This window comes from Hypanus sabinus, chromosome 6 (assembly GCF_030144855.1).
Source record: "Hypanus sabinus isolate sHypSab1 chromosome 6, sHypSab1.hap1, whole genome shotgun sequence".
Lineage (NCBI taxonomy): Eukaryota > Metazoa > Chordata > Chondrichthyes > Myliobatiformes > Dasyatidae > Hypanus > Hypanus sabinus.
The window spans coordinates 80,513,757-80,538,799 of NC_082711.1; the positions used below are offsets into that span (position 1 = coordinate 80,513,757).

Sequence of the window (25,043 nt, forward strand, 5' to 3'; positions counted from 1 at the left end):
CCCTGGGAAAAAGCCTCTGGCTATCCACACGATCAATGCCTCTCATCCACTGTTGCTCCAAGGAGAAAAGGCCAAGTTCACTCAACTTATTCTCATAAGGCATGCTCTCCAATTCAGGCAACATCCTTGTAAATCTCCTCTGCACTCTCTCTATAGCATCTACATCCTTCCTGTAATGAGGTGACCAGAACTGAACACAGTCCTCCAAAGGGGTCTAACTAAGGTCTTACACAGCTGTATCATTACCTCACCACTCTTGAACTCAATTGCACAATTGATGAAGGCCAACACCCCCACTATACACCTTCTTAACAATACTGTCAACTTGTGCAGCAGTTTTGAGTGTCATATGGATACAGACCCCAAGACCTCGCTGATTTTCCACATTGCCAAGTGATTTACCATTAATACTATATTCGGTCTTCAAACTTGACTTACAAAAATGAACCATTTCATACTTACCTGGGTTGAAGTCCATCTGCCACTTTTCAGCCCAGTTTGCATCCTATTGGTGTCCTGCTTTAACCTCTGACAACCCTCCAGACTATTCACAACACCTCCAACCTTTGTGTCATGAGCAAACTCACCCTTCTACTTCCTCAGCCAGGTCATTTATAAAAATCACAAAGAGGAGGGGTCACAGAACATATCCCTGTGGAACATCACTGGTCATCGTCCTCCATGTAGAATATGAACCATCTACAACCACCCTTTACATTCTGTGGGCAAACCATTTTTGGATCCAGAAAACAAGGTCTCCTTGGATCCCATGCCTCATTACTTTCTGAATGAGCCTGGCATGGGGAACCTTATCAAATGCCTTACTGAAATCCATATACACTACATCCACTGCTCTACCTTCATCAATGTGTTTTGTTACATCCTCAAAGAATTTATTACGGCTCGTCAGGCACGACCTGCCCTTGACAAAGCCATGCTGACTATCCCTAATCAAATTATGTCTCTCCAAATGCTCATAAATTCTGCCTCTCAGGATATTCTCCAACAACTTGCCCACCACTGAAGTAAGACTCACTGATCTATAATTTCTTGGGTTACCTCTACTGCCTTTCTAAACAAGGGAACAACGTTTGTAACTTTCCAATCCTCTGGTGCTTCTCTAGTCCCTATTGATGATGCAAAGATCGTTGCCAGAGGCTCAGCAATCATTAGTTACCAGAAGTTATTAAAATCAATGTTCTTGCTGTCAGGTTCCAAACTACCAAGGTGGAACATGATGTCTTGTAATTATCCTTTTCAAATGATTTGGAAAGGTAGAGAAAGAACTACAGTGAGTAAACATCCCAGGACAGTGAAAATTTTACAACAGCACACTGCTAAAAATAAATTAGTGAAACACATTGTATACTGTTTTTTTTTATTGCTATTTCTTCCCAATCTGTAGTAATGAGTTCAAGGGGTGGAGCACAGAAGTCAGATTTGGCAGAAACCTTGTCAAGAATAATTGACTAATCTTAAAAAAGGACTGCAACAATACAAGTCCTTTGGCCTTGGTGCATCCAGCAAAGGTTAAATTTTCTCAGCATATTTATGAAATCCTTGTGCATCACTGGTGTGACCACAGTAAATGATGCTTAGTTTGAAGAATTCATACTTGTCATGTCATTCTCCGGGCTCATAATCTAAACTTTTTGACGTAGTTTAGAGATTTTGAAGATCTTCCTTCTCATCCTCACCAGTAATAATGATGTCATCTAGGTAACACTGAGTGCCTGAGCAGCCTTGCAGTAACTGGACCACGTCTTTCTGCCAGACTGTAGGTGTAGATGCTACTCCAAAAATAAGTCTATTATAGTGATAAAGCCCTCTGTGGGAGTTTATGGTGAGTAACACTTTGGACTTTTTGACAACAACTTTTTGGACAACACTTCTATCCCAATCTGTAGGTAGTCTTCAGCTGAGTCTATGTGGTTGAAATGTTTCGTTTCCAAAAGGTTTCCAAAGAAGTCGTCTATTCTGGGCAGAGGACATTGATCTACTTGCAGGACTTTATTGATAGTGACATTAAAATCACCGCAAATCGTGACAGACCCATTCTTCTTGGTTACTGGGACCACTGGTATTGCCCATGGGCTCCACTCAACCTTGGAAATAATTCCTTCAAACTCCATGCGATCTCGCTCAATGGCTACTTTATCATAAGGAATTAGACGAGATTAGTAAAACCCTGGTGTGGCATTTTCATTTAAGGATAACTGTTTTACCCCTCGTATTTTTGAGTTTTCCAATCCCATCCTTGAATAATGCTGTGCCATCACCCTGTACCATTTTTTAAATTAGCTTTCAGTTGACACTATTGCAGGGAATGTGGCATGTAAATTGTAATGCATGTCCAATCAAGTTGTAGTTATATTAGCCAATCATGGCCCCAGACTGTTTTTACCACACGCAAGCTCAATGTGGCCTGTTGGGTGTTGTATTTAACTATTATGAATGTCATTCCCACAGGAGTAATCATTTCTTCAGTACAAGTTCTTGGTTGGATGTCTACAGGCTTTTGTATCTTTGAAATGCTGTTCAAATTCATTTTGTTGAATGACTGAAAGTCGAGCCAGTGTCAAACTCCATTTTAATTAATTTGATGCTCACTTCTGGTGTGAGCCATACTGCTTGTCTCTTGTTAGTTTTCACATTATAAATCTTAAGGCTACCCAGTCCTATTTTGCTCTCTTTATTATCAGATTTTTCATCAACAGCATGCTGATTAGTGGTCTTTTTGAAACTGCAACTTGACTTTTTGTATTTTTCTCATCTCTGTGCAGACCATTTATTTCTGTCTGCCTGACATGCTCCTTGTATATGTCATACTTCGAAGCATTTTCTGCAAGTTTTGTCTTTAAACCTACATTAGTCAGGTGTATGTGAGATCCTGCCACAATGTTAACACAATTTGTTCAGCCAAGCAGGTTTCTGTTTAGACCACGGATCTCCAACCTTTATTACACTATGGACCCTTACCATTAACCAAGGGGTCCATGGATTTCAGGTTGGGAACCTCTGGTTTAGACAGTGCAACTTTGTTCATGCTAACTTTTATTCCTGACTGCAACTCAGTTGCATTGCTGGCTGCTGTTTCCATTGATACAGTGATTTCAACTGCTCTTTTAAATGTGAGCTGTGCTTCAGTTAGGAGCCTTTTTTAAATGCTTTCCTGCAAGATTCCACAAACTAAATGATCTCTCAGTACATCACTAAACCCACACTGTATTGACAATGCTCAATTTCTTCAATTTAAAATGAAATGGACTCCCCTTCTTTATGATTCCAATTATGAAACGAAGCATTATGCAATCAATAATAATTTCAGTTCTAGATGTTCCACAGTTACGATCATGATATCAGCAAAGCTTATTTTGGCTGGTTTGGTTGGAGCAGTTAGTGAACCATATGCCTTTCCACCTATTGCACTCAGTGGTACTTGCTTTGCATTGGTTATTTCTTTTGCTTCAAAATAACACTCAATTTTTTTTTCAGCATACATCATCCAGTTATCTGTTCTGTAATCAAACATGTCTATCTTTCTAATGTGGCCAGCCATTTCTACTTTTTTTTTATTATTATTCTCACCTGATGCTCACTGTTTATGAACTTGTGAACTTCATCTGTTTTCAGTCTTTTTTTAAAAAAACAACTTTCTCTCTCCCCTTCCCAGGAAAAAATTGTGCTGTGTTGTTATTTTAGCTCAAACATTTCTCCCTCTCCTTCTCCCCTTCTGTAGAAATACACATGGTGATTTTTAAATTTTAATTCACCAATAATCATATCAACTATTAGTTTCTAACTTCCTGGGTAGAAAATTTTCATGGAGATTTGAGTTTTGGCTAAATTGCCATTTTTAAAATCAGAAGTAATTTTTTATGTGTAGCTCTGGATTTCCAACATTTGCAGAATCTTGTTTACGATGTTCAGTAATTTGCTTGTTGCTCTGTGATTAACAAGTTACTTGGGCATCTTAATCTTTAAATGTGTGACGGGTTCTCTGGGGCCTGCTTATTTCCAACATGCACTCCAATATCAAGCTCCTACCTACACCTCAGCACTAACCTTACACCAGCTCATGAACTGCTATGTTGATGAGTTCACAACTGCAGTTGGCTTGAAAGCCACAGGGACCACCAACATATTTCATCGATGATTAGCTCAAATGTCACTCTCAACCTCCTTTAAAATGCCACAGGAAAAGCAGTTTCTCTACTGGCTAATGATTACAGTATTATTCAGCAGTTGCTAAAATTTGTTTTGCTACTATTTAAGTCATGATTCTTGCAAGGAATGGTAGCGGCATTACAATGACTCTGGGATCTAAGTATACTCCAAGTGTACTTAATGAGAGATAACAAATATGAAATTCATAAAACTGAATATATTGCTTTGTCCAAATGCTGCAAAACATCAGCACAGTGGGGTTGATGATGAGCTTGATAAGCTGCAAAATGAAATTATAGATTCTTACCACTGATCAATGAATAAGTTTCCCTCCCTTGTTTGTAGGTTGGAATGCAACTTTTCCAATTTCCTGTTCATCAGCTGTATTTCAGTGTTTAATTTACACCTGTTCTGTAAAACTAACAACCTTCACCCAAAATTGGCTTCTGTTTGGCAAAAAATGAGAATTGACTTTTATATAGTTGCAATTTAACTTTTTAAAAATGTTGTAGCCCTCATATGCAAACCAACTGGTTCCCATCAGAATAGGATTTAAAATTTGAAGCGTTCCAGCATCAGTAACCTTACTATTTCAGAATATGTCAGATTAATCTTCCTAAAGGTAGCTTTTAAGGAGCACTTAAAGGCTGAAAGGTTTACAAAGATACAAACAATGTTTGAGAAAGAAATCCAGAGCTTAGTGTTTAGCTGATGAGGACTTGGCTATCAACGGTATAGCAATTCAATTTGAGCTACAAAAGCATTGATAATTGATTAAATACATTGCATGACTGAAAGAGATCACAGAACAGACAAGGGGAATGTTTGGAAGGATTTTAAAACAGGGATGAGAAATTTACCCTGTCTAACCAATATGTGATTTCAGACCCAGTCACTGTTAAATGCCTTAAGGCTGATTTATACTTGTGCATACAGGCTACGCCACAACCTATGCCATAGCCCTGATTTTCACTTCTGTGTCGCTCTACGCCGTAGCGAGCATGCGTTGGTGTGCACCAAAACGCTAGTTGGCGGTGGGGTTTCTATGCCACCGTGTTGAGTTTCTTCATGAGAGACATGGACGAGGAAATGCATTTCAAACATTTTTGCATGTCAGCAGGTAGATTTGATGATTTGGTTCATCTATTTCGTATCGGTGTACGCACAGCCTACAAACATGGCAGAGAAGAAGCAACTGGAAATGCATAGGAGGAAATATGATGCTACCAAGCGGACCAATCACAGTTGTTGTGGTCTGCGTCGCTGCGACACACGAGTAACTTTTCTGGAGAGGTACTCATCACCCTATGGCGTAGGGTACACAATACCTATGGCGTAGATGCGACGTCCAAGTATAAATCAGCCTTTATGAATTGGTTTAGCAACCTGATAACTGATAGCAGTGAAGAAATAAAACTGTACAAATTACCTGCATGGCAAAGTCATTACCTACCCTGTCAATGCTGTGGCTACCTCCTCACAAATCCCTAGAGATTGGTGTTACTCAGTCAAGTAACAACCAGACAGAGTCATACACACAGAATTATGCCCTTTCAGATTCCTTGATCTCAGCCCTGGGGACATATTGACTGGCCAGCAGCATACAGATGGTCCTCAACTTTGACTCCAGATCCTATGAATCAAATTCGGACAAATTAGCCTTTTTATAATTACTATAGAATATTCTTGCTCAGCCAATAAGACAGACCTCCTTCATGTTGAAAACATTTAGAAAAAAAAACACCGAAAATAGCAACGGCACAGAAGCAATCTGGGCTGAGGACTTCAATGCCCATCAATGACAGATTTGGTTGCAGCACCATGGTCCAAGCTGGCCACAGAAGGACTCAGCTGGCAGGTGGGGTTTGTGGCAGACACAAGCTAACTCAAGAGAGAAACCTATTTGGTCTTGTCCTCTCCAATTTACCTGTAGTAGATGCACAAGTCCATGCTAACCTCAGTCCTTGTAGAGGTAGCCCTGTATTCACACTGAGGACATCATATGTCCGGTTATGTGGCACTATAAATGTGTTATATGGGATAGACTCAGAAGATAGTTATGACTGTTGGTGATTAATCATTATAGCCCAGGATATTACTGCAGACCTAAACATCAACAACTTAAAATGCCTTCTATCATCATGTAAAAATTGATGTTCACTTATCATGTTCAGTTCCACTTGTAATGCATCAGCAAATGCCTGTCAACATTCAAATATGGGATGGTAAACATCAGGTAACACTCACAACAGACATACCTTATTGATCCCGAGGGAAATTGGGTTTTGTTACAGCTGCACCAACCAAGAATAGTGTAGAAATATAGCAATATAAAACCATAAATAATTAAATAATAATAAGTTAATTGTGCCAAGTGGAAATAAGTCCAGGACCTACCTACTGGCTCAGGGTGTCTGACACTCCAAGGGAGGAGTTGTAAAGTTTGATGGCCACAGGCAGGAATGACTTCCTATGACGCTCAGTGTTACATCTCGGTGGAATGAGTCTCTGGCTGAATGTACTCCTGTGCCTAACCAGTACATTATGGAGTGGATGGGAGTCATTGTCCAAGATGGCATGCAACTTGGACAGCACCCTCTTTTCAGACACCACTGTCAGAGAGTCCAGTCCCACCCCCACATCAACACTGGCCTTACAAATGAGTTTGTTGATTCTATTGGTGTCTGCTACTCTCAGCCTACTGCCCCAGCACACAACAGCAAACATGCTAGCACTGGCCACCACAGCCTTGTAGAACATCCTCAGCATCGTCTGGCAGATGTTAAAGGACCTCAATCTCCTCAGGAAATAGAGATGACTCTGACCCTTCTTGTAGACAGCCTCAGTGTTCTTTGACCAGTCCAGTTTATTGTCCATTCGTATCCCCAGGTATTTGTAATCCTCCACTATGTCCACACTGACCCCTTGGATGGAAACGGGGTCACCGGTGCCTTAGCCCTCCTCAGGTCCACCACCAGCTCCTTAGTCTTTTTCACATTAAGCTACAGATGATTCTGCTCGTACCATGTGACAAAGTTTCCCACTGTAGCCCTGTACTCAGCCTCATTTCCCTTGCTGATGCATTCAACTATGGCAGAGTCATCAGAAAACTTCTGAAAACGGCAAGACTCTGTGTTGTAGTTGATGTCCGAGGTGTAGATGGTGAAGAGAAAGGGAGACAGGACAGTCCCTTGTGGAGCCCCAGTGCTACTGACCACTCTGTCTGACACACAGTGTTGCAAGCGCACGTACTGTGGTCTGCCAGTTAGGTAATCAATAATCCATGACAATCTAGCATCCAACAGCACTACCATTGCCAGATTCCACCACTGACAACATCTTCAAAGGCATCACTGAACAGAAACTCAACCGAAACAGCCACAAATTACCCTGGCAATGAGAACAGCTCTGAGGCAGAGAATCCCATGGCAAATGATGTCCTTTCACCAGCTGAAGTAACAACAGAATTGTGATGGAATACTAATCAATAGAAAATAGCAACTTCAATGAGACTGAACACTCATCACCATCCAAGAACCTCATTTGATTTTGTATCTCTTCTACAACCTCAAACTTCCCTTCCTCTTATCACCAGACCACTCTGTTTTAAGTGTGTATTATCTAACTACAGTTACCCACTTGCTGACTTCAGCCACACCTTCCAAACCAATTATCTCCACCAGGAAGGACAAGTCCTTCAAGTGCATGGGAACCACCAAGTACATGTTCCACTTCAAGGCACACAATATAACCTGAAACATACTGCCCAACTTATGATGTCAATTAGGGAAAATCTTTGAACTTGCCACTCAACAGCATTACAGGGGTCCCCTAATCAGAAAGAGAACCTTCTTAAGGGCAAATATAATGCTGACTTTTCCCAATCACCTAGAACGTGATAATGAATAAATAACAGGTTGCTCCTCTCCTTTCAGCTACTTGTCCAGGTGAGCACCGTGTACGTCATTTCCTATCCATGCAAGGAAGGTGAACGCGAAACCGGTGCCACGTTCGCACATGCTTAGCTGGGTGCCGAGAGGAAAGGTAGGGTGTTGAAGGGGTTGGGGGGCGGGGAGATGGAGGCGTCGTCTCCAGTCGGAAGCGCATGCTCAGTGCGACTCCGTGTGTAGGTGCGCGCATGCCTTCTGCGGGTGCCTGAGTGTAGGTACGCGCATGCTCGGTGCCGCACGGGTTTTTGGCGTCTGCCTCTCACCTGGGCGTGCTCGGTGCTCGCTGCTCGCGCTGTCGGTAAATGCTCGGACCGTGGCCGCACTCGCTCAACGACACCGAGGCGCGCGGGAGCCGCCAGTGACAGCCGATCGGCCAGTCGCCAGGCGGGGGGTGGGCAACGGCGGTTGTGCTGGGGGCGAGAAACACCGAGCGGACGAAAATGATGAGGTTTTTGCGGAGGACATTCGGACGCCGCTCAGTTCGCCGCTACATGGACGAACGGGATGGCGGAAGAAGTGGTGGTCACGGAGGAGACCGGGACGCCGCAACTGTTGCTGGAGCCGTCGCTGGAGTTCATGCGGCCACACCTGTGCCCACTGGGACCATGGTCCACATTCCCGCGGCTGGCAGTAGTAAGTCGATCCTGACCTGCAGAGTGCAGCTTTTGGATGGAACGGACATCAGCGTGGAATTGCCGGTGAGTTTCTGGAGCGTCAGTTCCTAAGCAGATGGAAATCTGAGTCCACCTGTGCGCAGGTTAGGTTGTAAACTCTTCCTACCCATGCAGGTTCGCCTTGGTTTCGTAGATCTGCTTTCTATCAATGTAGCTGTAAGTTCCATTCTGTGTATTGCTCAATTTAATACCTGTTATTTGCATCTACAATATGTTTGTCTTGGTTTGATTCTATAACCATGTGAAGCGTAGCTGCGTTTGAGAAAAAAGTGTTAAGAGAATCGTTCCAGTTCTCAGTGAACTGATGCGTTGAAGGGGAGCAATCGTGCGTGTTGTCTTCCTGCTTCCTTAAACAAGAGTATTGTATCCTGTGCACTTCGTTCTTGTTTGACTATTTTCATATCATCCCGAGATCTGTGATTGCGTTTACAATAGGGGCAAATGAGAACAGACCTTGGTTTGTCATCATCCCGTGGGAAAAGACGTATCAGAATGCGAAAATGCAGGAGAATTTTGCAGCGGGGGGAATGAAAGGAAATAAACCGCCGATCGGGTATGGGGAAGAAAGTGCTTGTGAGCCACCTGGGGGGAGGGGGGGGAAGAATAACCAGACTGAAATGTGGTTAGTTATGTAATTAGTTGACAATGTTTATGCAGTCTAATGCAAATACAGCTAAAAACATAAATACATCCTTCTCTGAAAATGCAGAAAGGAAACAGGCAGACTAGAAGTTAAGAACTGTGACCGGCTTAGACTCCAAATAGCAACTGATTTCAGGTGAAAGTTTGAAGGATGTTCCTGAATTCACACCAGTGGGTAAACAGCTGCTGAGCCACACGCGGAAGTTGTACGCGATGGGCACAAAATAGGGTTTGGCGGATCTGGTAACGCAATCGAAACTCAGCCACTTGGTTTCTGAGTAAATCTTGGAGCTGTCATGGACCATTTCATTCTGATTTGTATTTGATCAGTGAATCTGAAAACTATTGCAAGTAGCACTATACAGACATGTTGTTTTGCAGCGACGTTTATTACCTCTATTGTCTGCCATTTTCTTCCTTTTGTGTTTTTTGTTTGCAAATATATGCTTTCTTTTCTTAAAATTAATAGATTTTGAAATGGATAAAGTGAAAAACTGCCCGCCGCTAAAGAAAATCCTTAATTATCTTTGGAACCAGAGGTCAGTTTAAGATGCAGTATTTGATTTAGAAGCTTAACCTCGAAATGGAGCCTGCATTCATGTTATCGAATAGAGTCTGAACGCCTCCAAAAAGTTTTTCACCAGAAACTCACAATATCCTCTTCTGCAAAATAATCTCGTTTTTGTGATATCTCATTCGTTCACTTTTGTGGGGGAGTGCTTGTGTTTAAGAGGGTTATATATCCTTTGACAGTTTGATTCATTGTTTGCCTCAAATGTGGCCACTGAATAGTCAAGACCCAGCTAAATGAAGCTAGTTTGAGGATAAGGATGACCTGGTTCTCAGGAAAATTTTCAGCGATTAACTGGAAAAAATACTGCCTAAGATGTTTCCTTTCTGCCATGCAATTTGATGATCCAAGTAAATAAAAATACTCAATGATTTGGCCTCCAAAGCTGTCTGTGGCAATGAATTCTACAGATTCACCACTCTCTGACTGAAGAAATTCCTCATCTCTTTTGTAAATGGACATCCCTCTGTTCTGAGTCTGTGCCCTCTGGTCCTAGACTCACCCACAATAGGAAATAACCCCTCCTCAACCACTCTCTAAGCCTTTCAATAGGTTTCAATGAGACCCCCCCCAAAAAAAACTCATTTATAGGCTTAGAGCCATCAAACATTAACCCTTTCATTCCTAGGATAATTCTCTTGGATCTCCTCTAGACCCTCTCCAATACCAGCACATATTAACTTAGATAAGTCATCTAGAACTTCTCACAATACTCCCAAGTGTAGTCTGACCAATGCCTTAAAAAGCCTCAGCATTAGATTCATGTTTTATCTTCTACTCCTTTGTTTTTGCATTTGCCGTAGTTACCACTGACTCAACCTGCATGTTAAACTTTAGGGAATCCATCACAGGGACTCCAGATCCCTTTGCACTTCTGATTTTTGATTTTTCTCCCTATTTAGAAAATAGTCTATGTCCTTATTCCTTTTACTAAAGAGGATGACCATACACTTCCCTACACTATATTCCATCTGCACTACTTTGCCCATTCTCTCAATTTGTCCAAATCTTTTTGCAGACTGCCTGCTTTCTCAATACTACCTGGCCCTCCACCTGTCTTTGTATCATCTGCAAACTTGGCCATAAAGCCATCAATTCTGTCATCCAAGTCGTTGGCATAAAACATGGAAAGAAGCGGTCTCAGTACTGACCACTCGTCACCAGCTGTCATATGACGTAGGAGCCACATTTGCCCCATCGAGTCTTCTCTATTTTATTATGGAGACTCTAACCAGAATAGGTCCCCTTTATTCCAGCTCCTGCCAATTAGCCAATCTTCGAACCATGCTGGTATCTTTTCTTTAATGCCATGAGCTCTTGTTCATCAGCCTCATGTGTGGCACCTTGTCAAAGGCTGCCTGAAAATCCAAATAAACAACATGCACTGACTCACCTTTGCCTATCCTGCCTGTTAGTTCTTAAAAACATTTTCTGCCTCGCTCCTTTCAATTTTCCTGTTTTTTCTGGAACTATGCCAGAATCTAGTGATTCTTGAAAGATCATTACTAATCCCTCCACAGTCTCTTCAGCTACCCCTTGCAGAACACTGGGGTGCAGTCCATCTGATCCAGGTGACTTACCTACCTTCAGACCTCTCAACTTCACAAGCACCTTTTCTTTGTAATAGCAACTGCAATCACTTCTGCTCCCCCAATTCTCTCAAACTTCCAGCTTACTGCTAGTGTCTTCCACAGTGAAAACTGGGGCAAAATACTTACGTTCATCTCCCATTTCTTTGTCCTGCTCCAGCATTATTTTCCAGTGGTCCAATATCCACTCTCGCTTCTCTTTTTCTATTTTTATCCTGTGTCTGAAAAAATTTCTGGTATCTTCTTTGATTTTTTTGGCTAGCTTACCTTCATATATCATCTTTTCTGTTTTTTTTCAGCTGCCTTCGAGTTTTAAAAGCTTCCCAATCCTCTTAGGTTCCCACTATTCTTAGTGATATTTTATGTTCTCTCCTTTGGTTTTATGCTGTTGTTGGTTTCTGTTGTTGCCCATCGTTGCCTCCTCCCTTTACAATACTACTTCATCTTTAGAATGTATCTATCCTTGGCCTTCTGAATTACAGCAAAATTAGCCATTGCTGTATTGCCATCATCCCTGCCAGTGCCCCCTTCCAATCAACTTTGGCCAACTCCTCTCTCATGCTTCTATAATTCCTTTTACTCCACTGTAATACTGACTTTGTAATACATCTGACTTTGTCTTCTTTCCATCTGCAGGGCAAGTTCTATCATATTATGATAACTGTCTTCTAAGGGTTCCTCTACCTTAAGTTTCCTAATCAAATCTGGTTTGCTACGCAACACCCAGTCCAGAATTGCCTTTCCACTAGTGGTCTCAACTACAAGCTGCTATAAAAGCCATCTCATAACAATAAATTCCCCCTCTTGGGATCTGGCACCCACTTGATTTTCCCAATCTATCTGCAGAATGAAATCCCTCATCATTTTCATAACATTGCCTTTTCTATTACCCATTGAAATTTATGTCCCACATAATGGCTGTTTGGGTGCCTACGTATAACCTCTTCAGGGTCTTATTACCTGTGCAGTTTCTACCTACAAGAATTCTACATCTTCTGATCATGTGTAACCTCCTTCTAAGGGTTTGATTTAATTTGCTATCAACAGAGTCAATCCACACTGTCTGCCTACCTACCTGTCCTTTTGATACAAGTTATATTCTTGATTGTTAAGCTCCCAACTATGATCTTATCAGTTATGTCTCAGTAATGCCTACAATGTCATACCAGCCAATCTGTAACTGTGCTACAAGGTCACATACTGCACACATTCAAATATACCACCTTCTGTCCTGTATTCATCACTCTTATTGATTTTTGCTCCATTGAACACTGACATCTGACTCATCTGACTGACAGCAATTTTGCCCTATCATCTGCCTGTCCATTCTCACAATCTCAGTACGCACTTGTTTTCAAGCCTAAGTCCTATCACTCCAGTTCCCATCTTTCTGCTAACTTAAACCTTCCCCAGCAGCTGTAGCAAATCTGCCCGCAAGGATGTTGGTACCCTCGGGTTCAGATGTAACCTGTCCTTTTTGTACAGGCCATACCTTTCCCAGAAGAGATCTCATTGATCTAGAAATCTGAAACCCTGCCCCAGTGACCATTTCAAGGTGCTACACAGAAGCAAGATAAGATACAAACTAGGAGAGAGGGGAGATAACCAAAACCATGATCAAAGATCTGAATTTTAGGAATGTACAAATTAGGAGTAGATTACAGTCCCTCAAGCTAATTTTGGTAAGATCATGACTAACCTGATTGTAACTTCACCATTTCACTTTTTGATCTCCAGGTGTTATTTAGTCTGTCCTACATTTCCTCATAATTAGAATGAGCAGTTTGTCTTATTAGACTTGTAAACCTGGGAAATTCTTCCAAGAATATTTATGGCATCTGTACATAAGTTGTAAGTAGTATGTGTGCACACCAAATTTGGTTTTACCAAGCCCTCTGCTTGTGAATATAGTTTCGCTATTTTTGTGTTGTATTTTTGTATTCAACAATAAGTGTTTTGTTAGTTTTTGTAATTACTTGATGTACTGTATCTGTATATTAGTGTAAAGTGAATTGTACACTAAGATACAGAGACCACCTTGAAATCTCTCAGCATTCAATATCTTTATTTTCATATTTTTCTGACTATTGTGGTACATATTTGTTATATTTTGCCATCTAGATAAAATCCTATTTATGTCTGTATTGTATCTTGTTAATCAGGAAATTTTTGTTTATTACTGATATTTTCCAGAGGAACAACTGTTGCTGCACCTTATCAAATGCTTTCTTGAAATCTAACTCATGATTACTACCTTGTTACTTTTTGCATCCTTCCAAAATCTGCCTCCCACTGTGCACCTCAGTGTCTCTGTTGCAAATGGGGAAGAGGTCTATAGAATACTATTGAAAGAGTGATTGCTCCCTTCCTGTTTCTGACTTGCACCCACACTGACTCAGTAGATGATCCCTCCAGTTTGTTTTCCCCTTCAGCAGCTGCGATACTATCCTTGATCATAAATGCCACTCCCCCAGCTCTGTTACCTCCCTCCCTGTTCCTTTTGAAACATCTAATCTCCAGAACACCCAGCAGCCATTCCTGCCCTTGTGGCCATTACAAAGAGTGGGTTGTCACAACATTGTAGATCCAAATACTGACTTATGTTCAAAGTTCATCACCCTCGCTCCTGATTCTTCTTGCATTAAAATAGACACGTTTCAACACATCCAACTGACTGCAATTATGCCCTTTCCACTGTTTGTTTCTCACAATCTCTCTACATGCTGCATCTACATTTACAACAACTGTCCCATTCAACTTGCCTATCACTTTGGTTCCCACCTCCATTTAGATTAGAAAGAAACAGAAAGTAGCATACTAAAGGCATATTGGCTTAACATCTGCCAAAAGGAAAATGTAAGGGACATCATGCGCAACCAAAATGCAGAAGATGTTTTGGATGCACCTGCATGGGGTTCTGTAGAGGTTTGTTCCTTTGTGGCAGATAGAGTGAAGGAACCTGGAGCATCTAGTCAAGAGGAAGAAAGAAGTGTACTTAAAGTTTAGGAAGCTTAGATCTGACAGGGTTCTGAGTTACAAGGTAGCCAGAAAGGATCTGAAGAATGGACTTAGGAAAGCTAGAAGGAGACATGAGAAGGCCTTGATGAATAGGAATAAGAAAAACTCCTTGGTGTTCTATGTGTATGTGAAGTACAGATGTAGTAGGACCGAGTGGGGATTGAAGAAGAAATATGTGCCAGGGGTCAGAGGAGATGGGGGAGGTCCTTAATGAATACTTTGATTCAATATTCATTAGTGATGAATGTGACATCAGTGTAGAACAGGCTGGAACATGTCAGTGTTAAGAAACAGAATGTGCTGGAACTTGTGAAAAGCATTAGGATAGGTAAGTCCCCAGGACCAGAAGGGATATCCAACGAATTACTGAGGGGAGTGATTGCTGTGCCAGTGGTGATGACTTTTTTGTCCTCACTGGCCACAGGAGTAGTTATCAGATGAGGGTGGCAAAATGCTATTTCTTTGTTCAAGAAAGGTGTTAAGAATAACTGAGAATTATAGTCCTTGAGTCATTTATCAGTGGTGGGCAAACTATTGGAGACGATTCTTAAGGATATGATTTATGAGTGTTCAGATAAGCATAGCCTGATTAGGGATGGTCAACACAGGAGCAGAATTGGACCATTCAACCTATTAAGTCTACTCCTTCATTTCATCTTGGCTGATTTATCATACCTCTCATTTGATGCCCTTAATAATTAAGAACCTATCAACCCTTGCTTTAAATATACCCAATACTTGACCTCTGCAGCCATCTGTGGCAATAAATGTCACAGATTCAGTTCCTCTTCATCTGTTCCAAAGCTGTTTCATCTGTTTCAATTCAGAGGCTGTGTCCTCTGGTTCTATACTCCCCACTACAGGAAATGTCCTTTCCATGCCTGCCCTGTTGCGGCCTTTTCTATATTCAATAGGTTTCAATGAGATATCTCCTCTTTCCTCTGAAGCCCAGTGAGTATGAGGCCAGAGCCATCACATGTTCCTCATGCATTAATTCTCACTTCTGGGATCATTCTTGTGAATCTCTCCTGGCCCCTCTCCAATGTTGGCAATCCTTTCTTGGATAAGGGGCACAGAACTGCTTACAGTACTCTAATTGCAGTCTGACCAATGCCTTAAAAAGCCTCAGCATTACAACCGTGCTTTATATGCTAATTCTCTGGAAATGATTGTTTACTTTTCATTTGCCTTCCTTACTACCAAATCGACAAGCAAATGAACCTTTAAGGAATCATGCACGAGGACTGCTAAGTTCCTTTGCACCTCAGATTTTTAATTTGCTCCCCATTTAGAAAATATTCTGTGTCTTCATTCCTTTTACCAAAGGAATAAAGGCACAATCCATACAATTCCCTACTCTGTATACCATCTGCCACCTTTTTGTCCATTTTCCTAATCTGCCCAAGTATTTCTACATACTCCATTTCCACAATGCTACCTGCCCCTTCATCTATTTTTGTATCATCTACAAACTTGGCAATAAAGCCATCAATTCCATCATCCAAGTCATTGACATATAATGTGAAAAGAAGCGGTTCCAACACTGATCCTTGCAGAAACCTACTAGTCACCAGCAGACAGCCAGAAAATTCCCAATTTTCCCACTCTTTGCCTGCTGCCAGTTGGTCAATCTGTTATCCATTCTACTACCTTTCCTATAATACAATGAGCTCTTAACTTGTTAAGCAGCGTCACGTGCAGCACCTTGTCAAAGGTCCTCTGAAAATCCAAGAAAACAGCATCCCCTGACTCTCCTTTGACTATCCTGCCTGTTATTTCCTCAAGGAATTCCAACAGATTTGTTCATCAAGATTTCTCCTTGAGGAAACCATGATGGCCTTAGCCAATTTTATTATGTGCCTCCAAGTACCCTGAATTTTCATCCTTAATAATGGACTCCAACATCTTCCCAACCATTGAAGGTAAGCTAACCAGCCAATAATTTCTTGTCTTTTGCCTCTCTCCCTTAAAGAGTGGAGTGACATTTGCAATTTTCAAGTCCTCTGGAAGCATTCCAGAATCTAGTCTTAAAAGATTACTACTGATGTATCCACAGTCTCTTCAGCTACTTCTTTCAGAATTATTGCAGGGTTATTGCTGAAGGCAGAGCAGTGGATGTAGTGTGTATGGATTTTAGTAAGGCATTTCACATGGTTCTCCATGGCTGGCTCATTCAGAAAATTAGGAGGCACGAGATTCAGGAACCTTGGCCGCATAGATTCAGAATTGGCTTGTCCATGGAAGGAATAGGGTGATTGTAGGTGTGGACACTAGAGAGGGTGCAAAGGAATTTTACTAGGATGCTGCCTGGATTAAAGAACATACCGTTTCAACAGTGTCGTGAAGTGTATGGTCATGCGCTTTGGTAGAAGGAACAAAAGCATAGCCAATTTTCCAAATGGGCACAAAATTCAACAATCCACAGTGCAAAGAGACTTGGAAGTCCTTGTGCAGGATTCCCTAAAGGTTAACTTGCAGGTTGAGTTGGTGGTGAGGAAGGCCAATGTAATGTTTACATTCATTATGAGGGGACTAGAATATAAAAGCAAGGATCTAATGCTGAGGCTTTATAAGGAACTGGTGAGACATCACTTGGAGTAAGTTATTGGAAGGAAGAGCAGAATGCTGCATAGTGGAAATCTAAAATAGGAGAATACTGGAAATGCTCAGCAAGTTGAGCAGCATCTGTGAAGAGATGAACAAAGTTAATGCTTCGGCTTCATGACCTTCCATAAGAGCTTTTTTTGTTTCTCTTTCTACAATTGTTGCCATATCTGACTATTTCCAGCACCTGTGTTTTAAGTCGAGACCAATAAGAAATTCCATAAACAAAATAGAATTATTTGCCTGAGAAAATAAGGGAATGGTTAATGTTGAATAGTTGACCTGGATTTGTATTGAACAGTGAAGATGTGACAGTTTGCTGCTGACCTTGAGGAGAGCTAGCTACATGATCTAGCTAAGGTGATAATGGAATCTATCTTTTCTAACAGACGGACAGTAAACCAGGAAGACAATAGCTTAATTTTTAGTACTATTTTCAATTGTTTGGAATGTGCATTAACTGAAATATAACAGTTTTATTTTTTTAGATACATTGTATCTTGTTTATTTGGGGGAATAATAATTTTGCATAAATTTGATAATCTTAAAATGTTTCACATGATATGCCACTTGAACTTGCTTGTGCCATTTATAAACTCCCTATACTTTATGTAATTATCTTTTCAGGTTATTTTATGTTGAGTAATTCATTCATCAATTTGCTGATTTTCCTCAGTTACAACAGAGAAGCTTACAGAGAGCACAGTTTATACATGTGGACTTAATTGACCACTGCCTGTAAGGAGTTTGTACATTCTCCCTGTGACCGCATGAGTTTTTTCCTGGTGTTCCAGTTTCCTCCCACGTTCCAAAGATGTACCAGTTGGTAGGTTAATTGGTCATTGTAAATTGCCCTGTGATTAGGCTAGGATTAAATTAGGGAATTGTTGGGTGAGTGGCTGGAAGGGCATTGCTGTATGTCAATAAATAAAAAAAATACTCATCTTCAGAAACCTTGTGATTTTTATCAAGTCAAGTTTATTGTCATTTCGACCATAGACTGCTGGTACAGTACACAGTAAAAACAAAAGAACGTTCTTCCAGGACCCTGGTGCTACATGAAACAACACAAAACTACATTAGACTATGTGAGACAGCACAAGGCTACACTAGACTACGTAAAATAAAATAAAAACTGCACAAGACTACAGACCTGCACAGGACTACATAAAGTGCACAAAACAGTGCAGGGCAGTACAGTAATTAATAAACAAGACAATAGGCACAGTAGAAGACAGATTACAATATAATAATAAAGATGTAGATGTCAGTCTAGACTCTGAATATTAAGGAGTCTGATGGCTTGGGGGAAGAAACCATTGCATAGTCTGGTCGTGAGAGCCCGAATGCTTTGGTACCTTTTGCCAGATGGCAGGAGGGAGAAGAGTTTGTGTGAGGGTCCTTCACAATGCTGTTAGCTTTGCGGGTGCAGCATGTGATGTAAATGTCTGTAAAAGCAGGAAGAGAGACCCCGATGATCTTCTCAGCTGACTGCATTATCCGCTGCAGGGTCTTGCAATCCAAGATGGTGCAATTCCTGAACCAGGCAGTGATGCAGCTGCTCAGGATGCTCTCGATACATCTTCTGTAGGATGTGATGAGGTTGGGGGGGGGGGGGGGGGGTGGGAGATGGACTTTCCTCAGCCTTCACAGAAAGTAGAGACGCTGATGGGCTTTCTTTGCTATGGAGCTGGTGTCGAGGGACCAGGTGAGATTCTCAGTTAGGTGAACACCAAGAAATTGGGTGCTCTTAATGATCTCAACAGAGGAGCCGTTGGTGTTCAGCGGAGAGTGGTCGCTCCGTGCTCTCCTGAAGTTAACAACCATCTCTTTTGTTTAACTAATTCTGTAAAGTAGGAAGTTCCATACATTTCAAAGTATTCTAATCACAAAGCCAATATTTAATTTTCATTTTGCACCTAGTTGTAGGTCATTCTGTCCTTCAGGCCTGCTCACACGATTGCAGCTGATCATCTTCTATGTTACCCTGTTCCTCCTTTTTATTCCATGTGCATTGATCCCTTCAGTTTAAAATGTGTCTCCTTCCTTTTTCGATCCAGAGACTCCCCAGGTTATGGAAGACCTGACTTAAGGAAATCTGATTTAATTCAAATTCTCCCATATGTTTTCAAGCAATTTTTAGGACAGGAAAGTTGGTAACAAATGCAAGCGTTTTTGGGAATTAATGAATAGAGGTAGCAGCTAGTTAATTCAGAAGACAACCAGTCTTCAAGATCCATCTGTTCACATGTAATCTCCCTGCAGTTATCAGATATATTGACTTTAAGAATGCAGCTACTGATTCTCAGCAGGCCTCTTGAAAACAATTTCCTTTGGAAACTGACAAGGCAAATCTCTGATATAGATTGTACAATACTTATGTCAAAACAATATAACAAGCACTGATATTTTAGCAATTTGAATCCAGCCATTGGATGTGGGATGTGTTATTCTGCACCACTAACTGCTTGTGCAAGGACAGTAAATAAAACTTAATGCTAATCAGTCCTCATTGAAAATGTTTTGTTTCTGACTGATAGAAAAATCAGGGAAAAAAGGAACTGCCTGCATATTTAACTCCAATGTTGCCTTTGGTATAGAATTTCAGAGGTTTATCATCTTTTGTTAAACATTTCTCATGATCTCATTTTTAACAGCATTAGCCATGCCCTGTGCCTGTGGCTCTTTGGTCATAGGGAAGAATCTGCTCTGCACTTAAGCTGTTATTACCTGATGGGATGTTGTAGGTTTGTGTAAGTTCACCTGTTATTCCTCTACATTATAGTCAATATAGAAGCAACTTTTACATGTCAGTCCTGCTGTCCTTGTATCTGTCTGATAAACCTTTGTTCCACTTCTCCCACGGAGACCAAAAGTTCATGCTGACTTTGTACAGGGGCACAATTGAGAGCATCCTGACTGGCTGCATCACTGCCTAGCATGGGAACTGTATTTCCCTCAATTGTAGGACTCTCTTCAGAGAGTGGTGTGGACAGCCCAGTGCATCTGTAGATGTGAACTTCCCACTATTCAGGCCATTTACAGAGACAGGTGTGTAAAAAGGGCCTGAAGGATCACTGGGGACCTGAGTCACCCCAACCACAGACTGTTCCAGCTCCTACCATCTGGGGAACGGTACTGCAGCATAAAAGCCAGGATCAACAGGCTCCAGGACAGCTTCTTCCACCAGGCCATCAGACTGATTAATTCACGCTGCTACAAATGCTATATTGACTGTCCTGTTGTACATACTATTTATTACAAATGACTATAAATTGCACATTTAGACAGATGCGACATAAAGATATTTACTCAGTATGTGAAGGATATAAGTAATAATGTCAATTCAATTCAATTTAACTGTAGAAATGTTCTTCAAGGTTGTGTACAGTTGTTGCAAGACATCTTAGGCCCAGTATTTAAATCCTCTTACTGTGAAGGCCAAAATGGTTGCTGCACTTTCTGTGATTGAATGTCTGCTTTTTGACAGTGGTGTAGCAGTACACCCATCTCACCCACCTTAAACTGCATCTGTTGGTTTTCTTGCTTACCCAACTTGTTTGGATCTGGGTGCAATCTATGTAGAGAAATAATGAGAAGTATGGGATCAGGAGATTTTCAGGGGTTCATGTGGGTATGTTAATTAAATATAATAATCAAATACAGGGGGGGACGTCACGTGATGACGTAGGATCGAGACGCTGGAACTCAGCCCTCCCGTAAAAAAAAGTTAATAAATTAATGTTTAAGTGAAGAAAAGTCAATCAATACTTTTTTAAGGTTACTCATAAACTACTCTGGATTGTTTTAAGCTATGCCTCATAAACAGAGGATGAAGAAAACTACTTCCGCGAAGACCGCTCAAGTTGGAACAGAATCAAGGCCTATTTCTACCGAAGAACCGCGGACTCAGGTACAACACACCACCGGTGAAACAGAACAGGAGACCGCGGCAGCATCGGCCATTTCTAAAGGAAAGGATCAACGAGAACTGCGCATGCGTAAAGGAACGAGCATGAGCAAACGAGTGCAACCAGAACTACAAAACCCAGCAACGACTGAAACCAACAGTGAAAGTGAGCCTGAGAGAGAGACGGACTCTCTGGAAAAATCAGACGAAGATGGAGATGAAAGTTCCTCTGAAAATACAAAAAAGACTTTGAGGCAAATAATGCATAAATTAGAAAAATTAAATGCATTAAAAGTAATTAAAGAAAAAATAACAAAAATGGAGGCTAAGTTTGATAAAATGACAAAGAAACAGGAAAAAATGGAAAAGAAAATTACTGATTTGGAAGTCAAAGTGGAAGAAATGGATGGAAGAATGAAGAAGATGGAAGATGATAATGATGCCTGGACATCAGAAAGAACACAACTCGTGGGAAAAATTGATAAGCTCGAAAATTTTAGTAGACGCAACAATATTAAAATTGTTGGACTAAAAGAAGGTACCGAAGGAGAAGACCCAATAAATTTTTTTCAAAAATGGATTCCTGAAAAATTGGAAATGGGAGAAGAAACTTCAATTGAGATTGAAAGGGTGCACAGAGCCTTAAGACCAAGATCTCAAGATGATCAAAATCCGCGATCAATTTTGATAAGATGTTTAAGATACCAGGATAAAGAAAAGATTTTGAAGGCGGCTGCCCAAGGTGCTAAAAGAAGAAAAGGTCCATTGATGATAGCAGAGAAACCAGTTCTTTTTTATCCTGATATAAGTTATAACCTTTTGAAGAGAAAGAAAGAATTCAATCCAGCTAAAAATGTTTTATGGAAAAAAGGTTATAAGTTTTTAATGTGTCACCCAGCAACACTGATAATTTTTTTGGAGGAGGGAAAAAGATCTTTTCCTGATTATCGAGAAGCGGAGGTGTTCGCACAAAAACTCCCATCTCTTTGCTAATTAAACGTAGAGACTTTTAAATGTAATGGTTAAAGATGAAGACAGAGATAGCGAATGGAACTGATGGACATTTAAGGATGATATAAGGGAGAAAAGTAAAATTTTAGAAATAATAACTGAGAATAGTACTTTTTTTTATATATATATATATATACTTTTTATGTTGCGGGGGGGCTGGGGAGCTTTGAATCGGTTACTACAGGATTCACGTGTGTAATCATGGCGATTGCCATAACCCGTACAATAGAGGTGGGTAATGTTGTGTTTTTTTTCTTTCACAACATTAGTAGGGGGGTATTTTGTTTTTTTTCTTTATTTTCTATTTTTCTTCTATTCTTCTGCCTGGATGATTGGTGGGGACACACATAGCAACATGGAGACTTCTAAAAAGATTTCCCAGGGTACAATGAAAGTTGAAAGATTAGGTATTATTATAGATTGGAGTAACATAATTAAAAATAATGACTAATCTATTGAATTTTTTAAGTTTTAATGTTAATGGGCTTAATGAACCAATAAAAAGAAAAAGAATTTTAACATATATTAAAAAAATGAAAATAGATATAGCTTTCTTACAAGAAACTCATTTAACGGATATAGAACATCAGAAATTAAAAAGAGACTTGGTTGGAAATGTTATTGCAGCTTCATTTAACTCAAAGGCGAGAGGAGTTGCAATTTTGGTTAATAAAAATTTACCAATTAAAATACAAAATGTATTAACTGATTCAGCAGGAAGATATTTAATTATACATTGTCAAATTTTTTCAGAACTATGGACTCTTATGAATATTTATGCACCAAATGAAAATGATGTAAAATTTATACAGGTCTTTTTGAATTTGGCTAACGCACATGATAAAATATTAATAGGTGGAGATTTTAATTTTTGTTTAGATCCAGTTTTAGATAGATCAACAAAGGCTATTACAAAATCAAAAGTAGCAAAATTAACTCTATCATTGATGAAAGATTTAAATTTGATTGATATATGGAGAAGAATCAATCCAAAAGAAAGGGATTATTCGTTCTATTCAAATAGACATAAAACATACTCAAGGATAGATTTTTTCCTATTATCAACAAATACTCAAGATAGAGTGAAAAATGTGGAATATAAAGCAAGAATATTGTCTGATCACTCTCCTTTAATAATGACAATGATAATGATAGATAGAGAGGAATCAATTTATAGATGGAGATTTAATTCAATTCTGCTAAAACATCAAGATTTTTGTGATTTTATGAAAAAGCAGATTCAGTTCTTTTTAGATACAAATTTACATTCAGTTGATGATAAATTTATATTGTGGGAAGCAATGAAAGCATATTTGAGAGGCCAGATAATAAGTTATACTTCTAAAATTAAGAAGGAATATATGATAGAAATAGATCAATTGGAAAAAGAGATTATAAAATTAGAAAAAGAATCTCAAAGAAATATGACAGAAGAAAAACGAAGACAACTTATTAATAAGAAGTTAAAATATAATACACTCCAGACATATCGAACAGAAAAAGCAATTATGAGAACTAAACAGAGATATTATGAACTAGGTGAAAGATCACATAAAGTTCTTGCATGGCAGTCAAAAACAGATCAGATTTCCAAAACAATAAATGCAATTCGAACAAAAGTGAATGAAATTACTTATAAGCCTCTAGAAATTAATGAGGCTTTTAAGAATTTTTATTCTGAGTTGTATAAATCAGAATCAAAGAATGATGATGTTAAGATAGAAGAATTTTTATCACAAATAACTCTTCCAAAATTAAATACAGAAGAACAGAAGGGATTCGATACGCCTTTTACATTGAAGGAAGTTGAGGAAGCTTTGTGATCACTTCAAAGTAATAAATCTCCAGGAGAAGATGGTTTTCCACCTGAATTTTATAAAAAGTTTAAAGATTTATTAATTCCTCCTTTTATGGAGTTAATATATCAAGCGGAAAGAACGCATAAACTTCCAGAATCTTTTTCAACAGCTATTTTAATAGTATTGCCAAAAAAAGATAGAGACCTTTTAAAACCAGCATCATATAGACCTATTTCTTTATTAAACACCGATTATAAAATAATAGCAAAAATCTTATCTAATAGATTATCTAAATGCTTACCAAAATTAGTGCATATGGATCAAACAGGATTTATCAAAAATAGACAATCGGCAGATAACGTAACCCGGTTATTTAGTATAATCCATTTAGCGCAAAAGAGGGAGGAAATGAGTGTGGCAGTTGCTTTAGATGCAGAAAAAGCATTTGATAGATTGGAATGGGATTTTTTATTTAAGGTATTGGAAAAATATGGATTGGGAACATCATTTATAAAATGGATTAAAACCTTAAATACTAATCCCATAGCTAAAGTAGTGACAAATGGTCAAATTTCAACATCATTTCAGTTAACAAAATCAACTAGGCAAGGTTGCCCATTATCACCTGCTTTGTTTGTGTTGGCAATAGAACCACTAGCTGAATTAATTAGAATGGACCCAGATATTAAGGGTTTCAGAGTTAATCAGGAAGAATACAAGATTAACTTATTTGCTGATGATGTTCTACTTTATTTAACAGATCCATTACATTCACTACGCAAATTATCTTATAGATTAGAAGAATATGGGAAAATATCGGGTTATAAAATAAATTGGGATAAAAGTGAAATTTTACCTCTTACTAAAGGAGATTATAATCAATGTCGATTAATAACTCAATTTAGATGGCCAGCAAATGGTATAAAATATTTAGGTATAAGAGTTGATAATGACATAAAAAACTTATACAAATTAAATTATTTACCACTTTTGAAAAAAATTCGGGAAGATCTTGATAAATGGATGGCATTACCAATAACATTAGTAGGTAGAGTAAGTACTATAAAAATGAATATATTCCCTAGACTACAATATTTATTTCAATCAT

The 25,043-nt window shown here is 39.6% G+C and overlaps 1 protein-coding gene across 1 annotated transcript in view; it reads left to right on the forward strand.

Annotated features, from left to right (window-relative positions):
* Positions 1-8,309: 8,309 nt before the first annotated feature.
* Positions 8,310-25,043, forward strand: part of LOC132395619 (band 4.1-like protein 4B) — a 339,992-nt gene continuing 323,258 nt past the window's right edge. Inside the window, exon 1 of the mRNA XM_059972481.1 lies at positions 8,310-8,815. Within this exon, the coding sequence (XP_059828464.1) occupies positions 8,558-8,815 (258 nt within the window). The 5' untranslated portion in view covers positions 8,310-8,557. The remainder of the gene's footprint in view (positions 8,816-25,043) is intronic.